At 43.2% G+C, this 13,849-nt stretch overlaps 1 protein-coding gene across 5 annotated transcripts in view; it reads left to right on the top strand.

The window, feature by feature from the left end:
- The window catches only part of ERCC6 (ERCC excision repair 6, chromatin remodeling factor), a 259,795-nt gene that overhangs the window by 140,110 nt on the left and 105,836 nt on the right, over positions 1-13,849 (top strand). For all 5 annotated transcript variants that reach the window (XM_069753041.1, XM_069753044.1, XM_069753042.1 and 2 more), the window contains 3 exons: positions 2,310-2,468; positions 7,531-7,666; positions 8,543-8,713. In XM_069753041.1, coding sequence (XP_069609142.1) covers positions 2,310-2,468; positions 7,531-7,666; positions 8,543-8,713 — 466 coding nt within the window. The remainder of the gene's footprint in view (positions 1-2,309; positions 2,469-7,530; positions 7,667-8,542; positions 8,714-13,849) is intronic.

The following is a 13,849-nucleotide window of genomic DNA, read 5'->3' as shown; positions in this document are numbered from 1 at the left end:
TTCGGCCTTACTAACTTTGTTACTATGTTACTATGAGATGATGGTGAGTTATAGAAGGAAAAAGGATGATTACTTACTGATCTCTATTGCTGGCCAGGAGATGGAGATAGTTGAGAGCTACAAATATTTGGGGGTTCACCTTGACAGCAAACCTGATTGGAGGTATCATACGGAGAAGGTTTACCAGAAGGGAATGAGCAGACTGTACTTTCTACGGAAGCTCAGGTCGTTCAACGTGTGCAGTAAAATGCTCGAAATGCTTTACCAGTCCCTTGTGGCAATCGCCATCTTTTTTGCTATTATTTGCTGGGGCAGTAGTGTGCGAGTAGCTGACACTAATAAGCTCAACAAACTTATCAAGACAAGCGTGGCTGTTGGCCTCCATATTGACTCTTTTGATAAGGTAGTGGAAGATAGGATTTAGATGAAGTGTAGGGCTATAATGAACAATAATATACACCCACTATAATAGCTGTTCTTGAAGCAGAAGAGCACATTCAGCAGTCATCTAATTCTACTTAGGTGCAAGAAGGAGGAATTCAGGAAATAGCTTGTGCCTACTGTAATGGGGATATATAACAATTTCCTAAGGGTGAAAGACGACAATGACCTATGACTGCACTAATGGCAATGATCAGAGATTTAAGTACCTGAATTCACCCAAATTTGTTTGTTACATAATGTGGTTAGTCATGTGCAAGATCTGTATCTAGTAATTACTTTATGTAATGCTGTTTGTAATGTTGTAATGTTTGAAATGCTGTTTTGTAACGCTGCTGTAATACCATAATTTCCCTCAGGATCGATGAAGTGTATCGTATAAGAACATTTTTGTGGGAACATTTTTTTTTATTTTTTTTATTTTCACGTCTCCTTTAAAAACTTCTGTGAACTACTTGGGGGATCAAAGTGCTCAGCATACACCCAAATGAACCCTGAGCGGTTTCGTTTCCAAATTAGTTTCCAAAATGGTGTCATTTGTGGGGTAGTTTCCACTACTTAAGCACATCAGGGGCTTTGCAAACTTGACATGGCGTCCGCTAATTATTCCAGCAAATTTTGCATTCAAAAAGTCAAATGGTGTTCCTTCCCTTCCATGCCATATTGTGCACCATGAAAACAATAGTTTTCGTCCACATATTGGATTTCAGTGTACTCTGTAGAAATTGCCGAACAAATTGTATGATTCAGTATCACCGTTTACCCTTGTGAAAATGCAAAATTTGGTGCTAAAACACACATTTTTGTGGAAAAATGTTATTTTCTCTATTTTCACAGCTCAACTTTATAAACTGCTATGAAGGTGCTCACGTTACATCTAGATAGAAAAGTTCCCTGAGGGGTGTAGTTTCCAAAATGTTGTCACTTGAGCGGATTTCCACTGTTTAGGCACATCAGAGTCTCTCAAAATGTGACATGGTGTCCGCTAATTATTCCATCAAATTTTACATTAAAAAAATGGGGTCCTTCCCTTCCAAGCCCTGCCATGCACCAAGCAGTTGTTTTCCCCCACACATGTGGTATCCACATTCTCCAGAAGAAATTGTATAACAAATTTTTGGGGTCCGTTTTCTCTTGTTGCCCTTGTGAAAATAAATAAATATTGAGTCTCAAGGAAAAGTTTACGGTTTGTTTTTTCTTCCCCATTCCATTAATTCCTGTGAATGACCTGAAGGGTTAATAAACCTCTTGAATATGGTTTTGAGCACATTGAGGGGTGCAGTTTTTAGACATGGTGTCACTTTGGGGTATTTTCTATTTATTAACTAGGTTGTGTGACATTAACTGATTTAAGGGTGTACAAATTAAGTTTGAAAATTGCTACATTTTTGCCAAATTTCCATTTTTTTTCCACAAATAAACGCAAGTCATATCTTACAAATTTTTTCCACTAGCATGAAGTACAATATGTCTCGAAAAAATATTCTTAGAACCAGTGGGATCCGTTGAAGTGTTTGAGTTATTACCACATAAAGTGACACGGATCAGAATTGTAAAATTTGGCCTGGTCATGAAGGTAAAAACAGGTTCGGGGGTAAAGGGGTTAATGATAAAATTATTAACAAAATATCACATTTCAGAAAGACACATTTTTACTACAACCACAGAAAAAGAGCATTTAAGTGACCAACTCTTGATAAATCCCATGTTGCGCTCCACACAATCTGAACTTGAATCTTTGCAATAATCAATACAGTTAATTTGGCTTTTATATTTTTAAGACTGGTCTAAAGTTCCCTCACTTTTAGCGTTTCCTTTTGTTTTTTTCTTTTTCTGTGTTGTCATCACTCATCCTTTTCTTCCCACAGGTACCAGCAAACAGGTGTTCGGTGGCTATGGGAACTACATTGTCAACAGGCAGGAGGCATTTTGGGAGATGAAATGGGATTGGGCAAAACCATTGAGATAATTGTCTTCCTGGCAGGCCTGAGTCACAGCCGGATAAGGACACGAGGCTCCAATTACAGGCAAGTGGCTGCCCGGTAGACTGTCAGTCTGAGCCAGCCATGAATTTTTCATCAGCATTATTACAGAGGGCGGGCCTGCTGAATTATTCACTGCATTTCAATTAGATGACTGCTTTAATTTGCTTACTGTGGAGGGGGCTGCTTTAAAGTCCGTTCATGACAGGGAGGGGAATTGCAGAGCTCGGGAAATTAAAGAGCTTACACCAGTAATGAATTCTTGCCCAGCGCATCTGTGTCTTCCAACAGATAGCAGCAATGTGAAAGTGTCGTGGACACAACTCTGCAAAGAGAAAGTATGCACTGAATAATATATACAGAAAATAAATATTCTCTCCCTTCTTTTCTCTTAGCTTTTTGTGTTGTTCTGAGCTTACCGTCCTCATTTGTTACAAATATGATGGTGAACGTATGCTGAGGTCTCCACTATGAGCTGTGCTACTGCTCAGGGCTTAGAACTATTGCTTTTTGAGTGCTGGGGTTATATTCGACTAAGAGCAACATCTGTGTGGATCTTTCATCTGCTTGTGTTTTCCAGGGTCTGCTCCCACACTGAGGCCCACTGGAGACAGTGCTTGTTGACAGTGCCTGCGAAGTGCTGCAGAATACACTGTGTGTAGCATTATTAGGCAATTTATAAATTTGATAATTTTATTATTTAATATATCCAGAACTGTGAGTCAATCCAAAAAATAAGAGGTGATTCACTACTAGGTCAACTCCTTCTCATTCCTCATGTTTGACTTGGTTAAAATAAAAAACACTTATCCTCGTCTCCCGTGCCTGCACTGTTCCAGTGGTGTCCTCACTCGGGTTCCCGTGGCTCACGTGTTGTTGTTACATCACATGAGCCCTGAGCCCAATCAACCCCGGCTTCACTGGCCCCACCTTTGGACGTTTTGAACATCAACAGGAAGCCAGGGCTGTGGCTGCTTTCTGACTTTTTCTTGATGTCCGTAGGTGGAGCCGGTGACACTAGAGCTGATTGAGCCTAGGGCTCATATGTCATAAATGCACATGAGAAACCTGAATATTCAGGAAAGTAAAAGAGATATCTGTGTGCAGAATTATTGGGGTGCAAGTTCTTTATGTAATTAAATGAAAAATGTAAATTTTCCATCTCGATAGTTTTTTCATCTGTTACAATGAGAATAATCAAACTACTCAAAATGTGTGAAGTACATTTCCTCAAAATATTGGTGACAAATCTAGCCGTCATGTTCTTCAGCCATAAGCCTTTTGTCTATGGAGTCTGTCAGTTTCTTACCAGTCACAGCCTCCAGACACTGATGAGGTGATCATTTTCCTCCAGCATAAATCTCCCTTATTAGAAGGGTCCACAAGTTCTCAAATGGGTTTAGGTCTGGTGAAGAAGGGACCATGTCATTATTCTTTCATCATTAACGGGATTCTGCCAGCTCAAATAGGCGGGATATTAAAATGATTTCTTACCGGTCAGATGGGCGGCGTATCCTCTTTATTTCTCCACCCCGTCTGTCCCTGTTTTCCGCATTATTTTCGGGAATAAGAGTATGCGTGCGCCATAGTTGGTGCGTGCGCCATGCAGTCTTCAGTGGCGCACGCGCAGTATGCTTTGACCTACTGCGGGCAAGGCCGAAAAGCATTACTGCGCCCGTGCACTATGTCCCAGAACACAGCGAAATACTTCCGGGACATAGTGCGCGGGCGCATGCGCAGCAATGCTTTTCGGCTTTGCCCGCAGTAGGGCAAAGCATACTGCGTGTGCGCCACCAAAGACTGCATGGCGCACGCGCCAACTATGGCACGCGCATACTCTTATTCCCGAAATTATGTGGAAAACGGATGGACGGGGTGGAGAAAGAGAGGATACGCCGCCCATCTGACTGGTAAGAAATCATTTTAGTATCCCGCCAATTTGAGCTGACAGAGTCCCTTTAAGGCCTTTTCTGGCAGCAGGGCAGTGGAGACTTCTATGCTGCAATGAAACAATGTCCTGCAGAAAAATCATGGTTTTCTTGAAAGGTAAAACCCAAGAAAAGAACAAAATGAGCATATAGCCTGCAGTAATTGAATAGGTAAAGGGCACGTGTAAATAACATAGGGTACTTAACACTATTTTGATCAAAAAAGCGTAAAAGCCAGCCCACCGTGACAAGGTGATCCTATACAGTCTCTAGTACTAAAACCTCACTTTGTATCAACTGACCTCAATGAAGAGAAGTATACGATACAAACTTGGCACTCGATATTTTCTGAAGAATAGGGCTGTTTATTTCACAGATAAGATAAGGGCAGGATACAGACCCAACTGTTCAGACACCTGCCCATGGGAAGCTATGTAGATAGCTCACAAAGGAAAACAAACACCCCTGCCTGGGAAAGAGTACAAGAAACTACAGAAAAACCAGAGAAATGAGCATGTTCACACTGTGGCCATTTCACAGTCAAATCAAAATGAGTTCATGCCGTGCAGTAGGTAAATAGGTAAAGAGCAATGGACTTGATTGGACAATCCCTATTAGGTATACCTTGTCGGAGTAGAATGGCTTTTACACTTTTTGGATCCAAATACAGAAGTACCTTATGTTATTTACATGTACAATTATTATTTACTTACTGCAGGGTACATGTTCATTTTGTTTTTTGTTTTTGTCTGTGAAATGGCCACAGCGTGAACATGCTGTTACTCATTGCATGTAGAATAACTTACGCTCTGGCTTGTTTCTTTTGGTTTTTTTCTAGAAAGATGCAGACTTTTTCCTGTATCACTGCTGGGAGAAAATTTGAGAGGGAATTTTTAAGTCCATAATCAACTTCAAAAAAGTTGAATAAGCTCATCTTTAACCCCTTAACGACCGCCGATACTCCTTTTAACATCAGCAGTTATGGGCACAGTGCCGCTTTTTAATGGCGCTGAGCAGTTATGGGCACTTAAACCACAGCGCCGCTTTTTAATGGCGCTGAGGTTTAAGGGTATAGCCCCCCAGAGTCCGAATTTCTCCAGGGTGTCGACTATCGGGGGTAGCTGAGACCCCAGAGAACATGATTCGGGTCGGTTTTTACCGTCCTCAGTGTTGCAATCGCCGTTATTAATGGTATAACGGCGACCACAAAAAAGGTTGATTTTCCATTTAATTTCTCTCTCCTCTGATGTGATCCCACATCAGAGGAGAGAGAAATGGGGTTACCCGATTACCCCCCCCCCCCCCCCCCAATACCTTCGTTGTCCCTGGATTCTTCAGTATCCCTCCGTGATGTCCCCTGGGCTACCGATGGGTGCATGTGCAGTCGCTGAGATCTGCCGGCCAGCTCCCGGCAACAGTAGGAAATTTTTCCTATTGGGTCATTGTAATCACTGTGATAGACCCTATCACAGTGGTCAGAATTAAAAAAAAAAAAGTAAATAAAACCCCTCATTAGAACCCCCTTAGTTAGGGAAAAATAAAATAAAAAATTATATTTATATATATAGATTTATTTCCATTTTTCCATTAAGGTGTGAGTTAGGCGAAAGTGGGTTAGGCGAAAGTGGGTTAGGCGAAAGTGGGTTAGGCGAAAGTGGGTTAGGCCAAAGTGGGTTAGGCCAAAGTGGGTTAGGCCAAAGTGGGTTAGGCCAAAGTGGGTTAGGCCAAAGTGGGTTAGGCCAAAGTGGGTTAGGGTTGGGGCTAGGGTTAGGGCTAGCTTTGTGGTTAGGGTTGGGGTTAGGGTTAGGGCTAGCTTTGTGGTTGGGGTTTTTGGTTAGGGTTGGGGTTTTCACTGTTTAGGTACATCAGTGGGTCTCCAAACGTGACATGGTGCCACCATTGATTCCAGCCAATTTTGTATTCAAAAAGTCAAACAGTGCTCCCTCCCTTCTGAGCCCTGCCATGCTCCCAAACAGTGGCTTTTCCCCACATATGGGGTATTGATGTACTCAGGATAAATTGCGCAACAAATTTTGTGGTCCATTTTCTCCTGATAAGATTGTGAAAAAAAAAAAAAAATTGCTTTGAAAGTAAATTTTTTTGTGAAAAAAGTAAAATGTTCATTTTTTTTTCTTCCACATTGCTTCAGTTCTTGTGAAGCACCTTAAGGGTATGTGTACACGTTCAGGATTTCTTGCAGAAATTTCCTGACAAAAATCGGACATTTCTGCCAGAAATCCGCATGTGTTTTTTTTGCGTTTTTTACACGTTTTTTTTCTGTGTTTTTTTTTCCAATGCATTAAATAGCGGGAAAAATGCGAAAAATCCGCAAAATTAATGAACATGCTGCTTTTTTTTTTACCGCGATTCGTTTTTTTCACGGAAAAAAATGCATCATGTGCACAAAAATTGCGGAATGCATTCTAAATGATAAGGTGCATATGTATGCATTTTTTAACGCAAAAATTCCTGAACGTGTGCACATACCCTAAGGGTTAATTAACTTCTTGAATGTGGTTTTGTGCACCTTGAGGAGTGCAGTTTTTATAATGGTGTCGCTTTGGGGTATTTTCTGTTATATTGACCCCTCAAAGTCACTTCAAATGGCTTTGTATGTTTTGTTAGAAAAATGAGAAATCGCTGGTCAAATTTTAACCCTGGGACAAAAGTCTGGAGTTGCTGTTATGTGACTGCTGAATCATGGCTGCATGATTCCCCGGTATTGCCAGACAGTCCTTTGGCCACCTGTAGGAGAGTAACATAAATGTGGGTACTACCCAATTCAGACTGTGCAAATCACATATGTGGTTATGTGAGCGCCCGCTGGCATCAGGAATACCTGGGAACCATGACACTGGGCGCGTGCCCTCGTGTAGCCGAAGACTGGACATTCATTACTTTTTTTTATTGGATAGTTATTTTCCTTGTATTTCTTTTACTCATATGACTCCATTCTTTATGCACAGAAGAGGTTTCTTCTGAAAATGGTAAAAGTGCGCATTTATTACATAGGATATTGGGACTTACTAGTAAAGGTGAACAGCTGGGCATTCTCCAAGACACAGACAGTTAGTGCGCCCACTATGGCCGGTGGAATAGTGAAGTCAGTGCATGATGTGCATTAATATTCTTCACATTGTATAAACTTCGGCACTCTGTAACCATAACATTTCTTGTAGATATGAAGGCTTGGGTCCCAGCATCATTGTGTGTCCTGCCACTGTCATGCATCAATGGGTGAAGGAGTTTCATACTTGGTGGCCTAAAATTCGCGTGGCTGTTCTGCACGAGACTGGAAGCTTTGTCGGTAAAAAGGTGACCAGACTTCATGATTTCATAGCTAGAACATTGAATTTCTGGATTTGTTGCTTTTTAATTTTATACAATTCTGTGTATGTGGTAGAAGCGGAGTATTTTCTGGACTATAAGACACACTTTAGGCAAGAAGCACCCTAAGTCATGGCGGAGCTCAGTGGTAAAATACCTTCCAGTTCTGGTGCACATGCTGGCAGGATAATTTGCATAATTGATGATAATTAATGCAACATTGGGTAGTTTTCCTTGGATTCTGCGACGCCCAGTGACGATCATCCAGCTCAGGAGCTCGTCGGCAATAAAGGGTGCGGTGGCCTCTGTTTTGTACAAGGGAATTTTACACATCTTTATTGTGGTGCATCCCCTTTAAGGGTCCATAAACATTAGCCGAAGTGCCACTGAACCTGCAGGTTGTGGCGAGTTCTGTTTGAGTCCCCCCTGACTGTTCCCTGTGGGTCGGCTGACACCTGTAATGTCTAGGGGGAGTGGGGAAAATGAACTGTCAGGCAAACCTTTATTGCAGTCAGTAACACTCTGCCTGCTTCTCATTGTTCTTCAATAGGGTTTTTACAACACCTTTCACATGCAGTGCAAAACATTGAGGGGTATTTTTTTTTTTTTTACTGCGTTCATAACAATGAGGTTTAGCAGCAAATGTTTGGCTAATCTCCCTCTGATTGTATGGTAGAATGTAGCCTGTGTGCTGCTAGTCCCTTTGTAATAGGGGAAATTATAGGGTTTCCCAAGTGGGTGAATTACATGAATTGTCATTTTGCTGGTTGTACCTTTCCTGTCTTCATGGTCTTGTTCTCATAGATACAATGTAATATTTCAATAGTGTTTTCGTTCTTACAAACCTCTTTCTTTGTATTGCAGGTGAAGTTAATTGGGGAAATAGGCAACAGTCGTGGTGTTCTCATCACTTCGTATTCTAATGTCCGCTTAATGCAGGAAGAACTGCTTAGGTACCACTGGCACTATATCATCTTGGATGAGGGGCACAAGATCCGTAATCCTAATGCACATGTTACCATGGCGTGCAAACAAGTGGGTACAGCCTACGCTGCCAACAGCATATGTATCGTTATTTCATAACATTCTGCTGCTGAATATCTTGGATATCATTTTTATTTCAGAATTCGTAATCTAAATAAAACAGATCTGTGCTGATAAGTCTCTTCATAAATATCAATACTAGGAGGTGAAGATTAGGGTTGAGCGACTTTTCTTTTTATAGGATCAGGTCGGGTTTCACGAAACTCGACTTTTTCAAAAGTCGGGTCGAGTGAAATCGGCCGATCCTATAGAAAAGTCGAGGTCGGGGTCGGCCGAAACTCGAAACCCAATGCAGTGCATTTGGTTTCTAATGGTTCCCAGGGTCTGAAGGAGAGGAAACTCTCCTTCAGGCCCTGGGATCCATATTTATGTGTAAAATAAAGAATCAAAATAAAAAATCTTGCTATACTTACCCTCGGACGCGCCCTGGTTCTTACCGGCAGCCTTCCTTCCTAAGAATGAGCGCCTGAAAGACCTTCGATGATGTCGCGGCTTGTGATTGGTCGCGTGAGCGGTCACTTGGGCGTCACGCGACCAATCACAAGCCGCGACGTCATCTAAGGTCCTTCAAGCGCTGATTCTTAGGAAGGAAGGCTGCGGGTTAGAACCAGGGCACGTCCGAGGGTGAATATATACCTATTAGGAATATACTCACCCTCGGATGCGCCCTCGGACGTTTCCTTCCTAAGAATTAGCACCTGAAGGACCTTAGATGACGTCGCGGCTTGTGATTGGTCGCGTGACGCCCATGTGACCGCTCACGCGACCAATCACAAGCCGCAACGTCATCGAAGGCCCTTCAGGCGGTGATTCTTAGGAAGGAAGGCTGCCGGTGAGAACCACGGCGCGTCCGAGGGTGAGTATACCAATATTTTTTTATTTTTATTCTTTAATTTACACTTAAATATGAATTCCGATACCGATTCCCGATATCTTAAATATATCGGGAATCGGTATCGGAATTCCGATCCCAGTTCAGAAGATCGCCGACCTCATGGCCGACCCCACACAGGGGTCGGGTCGGGGCCCATGTGACCGCTCACGCGACCAATCACAAGCCGTGACGTCATCTAAGGTCCTTCAGGTGCTAATTCTTAGGAAGGAAGGCTGCCGGTGAGAACCACGGCGCGTCCGAGGGTGAGTATATCAATATTTTTTTTTTTTTATTCTTTAATTTACACTTAAATATGAATTCCGATACCGATTCCCGATATCTTAAACCTATCGGGAATCGGTATCGGAATTCCGATCCCAGTTCAGAAGATAGCCGACCTCATGGCCGACCCCACACAGGGGTCGGGTCGGGTTTCATGAAAAAGTCGGCGACTTCTGAATCTGGCCGACCCGTTTCGCTCAACCCTAGTGAAGATCTGTTTTTCAGGAGATTTTAACCCCTTCACCTCGGAGCTCTTTTAGGTTTTGCAATTTTCCGATACCCGCAGCGTCTCTATTTTTCAGTTTCTCAGGTTAGGTGAAGGCTTTTTTTTTGCGTGCCGAGCTGCTGTTTTTAATTATACCATTTGGATGCAGTACGTTCTTTTGATCGGCCATTTTATTGCAGTGTCGCGCCGACCAAAAAAACTTAATTCTGGCGTTTGTTTTTTTTTTCTCGCTACGCCATTTAGCGATCAGGTTAATCCTTTTTTTTTTGTTTTTTTTATATATTGGGCGACTCTGAATGTGGCAATACAAAATATGTGTAGGTTTGATTTTTTTTTTTTTTTCATTGTTTTATTTTGAATGGGGCAAAAGGGGTGATTTAAACTTTTATATATTTTTTTTTTCCATATTTTTTAAAACCTTTTTTTTTTATTTACTTTTGCCATTCTTCAATAGCCTCCATGGGAAGCTATAAGCTGGCATAGCCTGATCGGCTCTGCTACATAGGAGCAATGCTCAGATTGCTCCTATGTAGCAGAACTACTGCATTGCTATAAGCGCCGACCACAGGGTGGTTCTTACAGCAATCTGGCATCAACAACCATAGAGGTTTTCAGGAGACCTCTGCCTGTTATGCCAATTCACCGATGACCCCCGTTCACATGATGGTGGTCAGTGGTGCGCTCATGGCTGGAAGGCTAGAAGCGCTTGATAAATCCTATTTAAATTATATTTAACGAACAGCTAACATGTCCCGGCTTTGATGTGGGCTCACCGTTGGAGCCCACATCAAAGCGGGGCTTCTGCCATCGGACGTACTATTCCGTCCGATGGCAGAAAGGAGTTAAAATTGTTGCCTGGATATGGAGTTAACTTTTTTTTTCACTTGGAAATCCTTTATCGCCTTTCCACAGAATAGGTGACATCTTATTGATAATTGTGGGTCTCAGTGCTGGAGCGCTCACTGATCGGCAGAACAGAGCACTTGTTATCCCTGTTACAATGGAGCAGCAGTGCAAATGCTCAACCGCTGCACCATCCTTTCCCTATTGGGTTGTTGAACACTATGCTCAACATTTTCCGACAGCTCCTTGAAGAGAGAATGGAGCTGCAGTCAGTTGTTCAACCTTCTTCTTATTTTGCGATGGGGATAGGAAGTTTCCATTTTCTGCCAATCTGTGCGGGTGTCACTGGGCAGCGAACATCGATCAGCAAGTTATCACCTGTCCAGTGGATGGATCACTTAGAGGATGTATCTTTTTTGTTTTTAAACTCATATCAGATGGGCTGTATAATCCTTTCTGAATGCTTAACTCATTCTTCGCACAACTAGACTGAGATCTCACACCTGTCAGCACAGGCTGCAGCTGCCAGTCAGGCCGGCAAGAAATTGAATGTTTGGACTTTAGGCTATGTGCACACATTTCGGATTGTATGTGTTTTTGCCGCGAAAATGCTGCGAAAACGCATGCACAACACAACCCATTGAATTCAATGGGATTCCGCAATGCTGTGCTAATGGTGCGTATTTTTCCGTGGTGAAATCACATCTCGGAAAAATACGTAGCATGCTCATTCTTTGTGCGGAATCGTGGCGATTCCGCACACATAGAAATGCATTGATCTGCTTACTTTCCGCATGGGGCTATGCCCACCATGCGCAAAGTAAGCGGCTCATGTGCGGATGGTACCCAGGGTGGAGAAGAGGAGACTCTCCTCCAGGCCCTTAAAAAAAGAATTTATATGCTCACCTTCCAGCGGCCCCCAAATCCAGCCCAGGCCTTAGCGGAGCTCCCGGCATCTCCCGTTCCCAGTGATGCCTTGCCACAATGACCTGTGATGACATAGCGGTCTCGCATGATGCTACGTAATCTGGGGTCATTGCCGCAAAGCATCACTGGGAACGGGAGCTGCCGGGAGCATCGCGAGGATCGGGAAGGCTGCGGGGGCAGCTGGAAGATGAGAATTTCACGATTTTTTTAAATTTTTTTTTATTATTTTTAACATATCTTTTTACTATTGATGCTGCATAGGCAGCATCAATAGTAAAAAGTTGGTCACACTTGTCAAACACTGTTTGACAAGTGTGACCAACCTGTCAATCAGTTTTCCTATAGATGCTACAGATCGCTTGGAAAACGCTAGCATTCTGCAAGCTAATTACGCTTGCAAAACGCTAGTGTTTAGCGGGAGTATGCATGCCAATTCTGCATGCGTTATACCCGCGGCAGGAAGTTGCAGAATTGCCACGGAAATTTCCGCCTCAATTCTGCAACTTGTGCACATAAAAACCTACAAGAGAAAAAAGTAAACAAAAACCCTGATGTAACTAAGTAAAAAAGCAAAAGTGCATTTAAATAACACGGAGTTTTTAGTAATACTGTTTTTTGATTTAAAAAAAATAGCACAAAAGCCATCCCACCTCGTCACGGTAACTCTCTGATCGGGACAGTCCTACACTGTCTAATATTAAAACCTTACATTGTGTCAATGTTGACCTCAGTGCGAATAAGGGCAGACAAGAGGACTGGGCCCAACCAGTGAAACACTAGACTGGGGGGAAGCCTTATATAGTCTACGTGTGCACATAGCCTTACACGCCACTTTTCCCTCCGTCTCCGATAGGTGCTGGCGTTGTGGAATAGAGAGAGGTACCATGCTACACATTTGGTGGGGATGTAAGCATATTAAACGATTTTGGGATTCTGTCTTTTCCGCTTATCAAGCCATTAGCGGTCATTTGGTGACCAAATCCCCCCAGGTGGCTTTATCTATCCTCCCGGGCTCGTTTCGCTTCCAGAAATAGGGTCTCCTAAGATTCTGCTTAACTGCTGTGCGCACTGTGATCCCGAGGAATTGAAAATCCTCCCAATCTCCGAATATGTCTGAATGGGTTAAGGAGATGACCAGCCTTCAAAGTATGGAGGAATTGTCCACTGAGGTTAATGGTTCAATGGAGAAATATCTGCAGGTCTGGAGACCTTGGATTCACCCCCTGACGAACGCAGACGCCGAAACGCGCGTCGGGGTTCGGCACATCCCAGGGACGTTCATCCCATTCAGCAGGTAATACCAGGTGGCTTTTTTTTTACCTCTACTCTACTGTTTTTTGGGGGCATTTTTTTGTTGTTGTTTGCCCGCTGGGTGCTTTATAGCTCACTGGTCACTATGATTATTATACTATACTAGATTGTGGCCCGATTCTAACGCATCGGGAATTCTAGAATATGCATGTCCCCGTAGTATATGGACAATGATGATTCCAGAATTCCCTGCAGACTGTGCCTGTCGGTGATTGTTCGAGGCAACCTTTATGACGACATCGTCGCCATGGCAACCATTATGACATCATCGTCGCTGTGCCCATTGCTGATTGGTCGAGGCCTGGCGGTCTCGACCAATCAGAGACGTGGGATTTCCAGGACAGACAGACAGACAGAAAGACAGACGGAAAAACCCTTAGACAATTATATATATAGACTAGATTGTGGCCCGATTCTAACGCATCAGGAATTCTAGAATATGCATGTTCCCGTAGTATATGGACAATGATGATTCCAGAATTCGCTGCAGACTGTGCCCGTCGCTGATTGGTCGAGGCGACCTTTGACATCATCGTCGCCATGGCAACCATTATGACATCATCGTCGCTGTGCCCGTTGCTGATTGGTCGAGGCCTGGCGGCCTCGACCAATCAGAGACGCGGGATGTCTACGTCCTTTATGACATCATCGTCGCTGTGCCCGT

This window comes from Ranitomeya imitator, chromosome 2, assembly GCF_032444005.1.
Source record: "Ranitomeya imitator isolate aRanImi1 chromosome 2, aRanImi1.pri, whole genome shotgun sequence".
NCBI classification, from domain to species: domain Eukaryota; kingdom Metazoa; phylum Chordata; class Amphibia; order Anura; family Dendrobatidae; genus Ranitomeya; species Ranitomeya imitator.
This window is presented reverse-complemented; position numbering and strand designations above follow the sequence as displayed.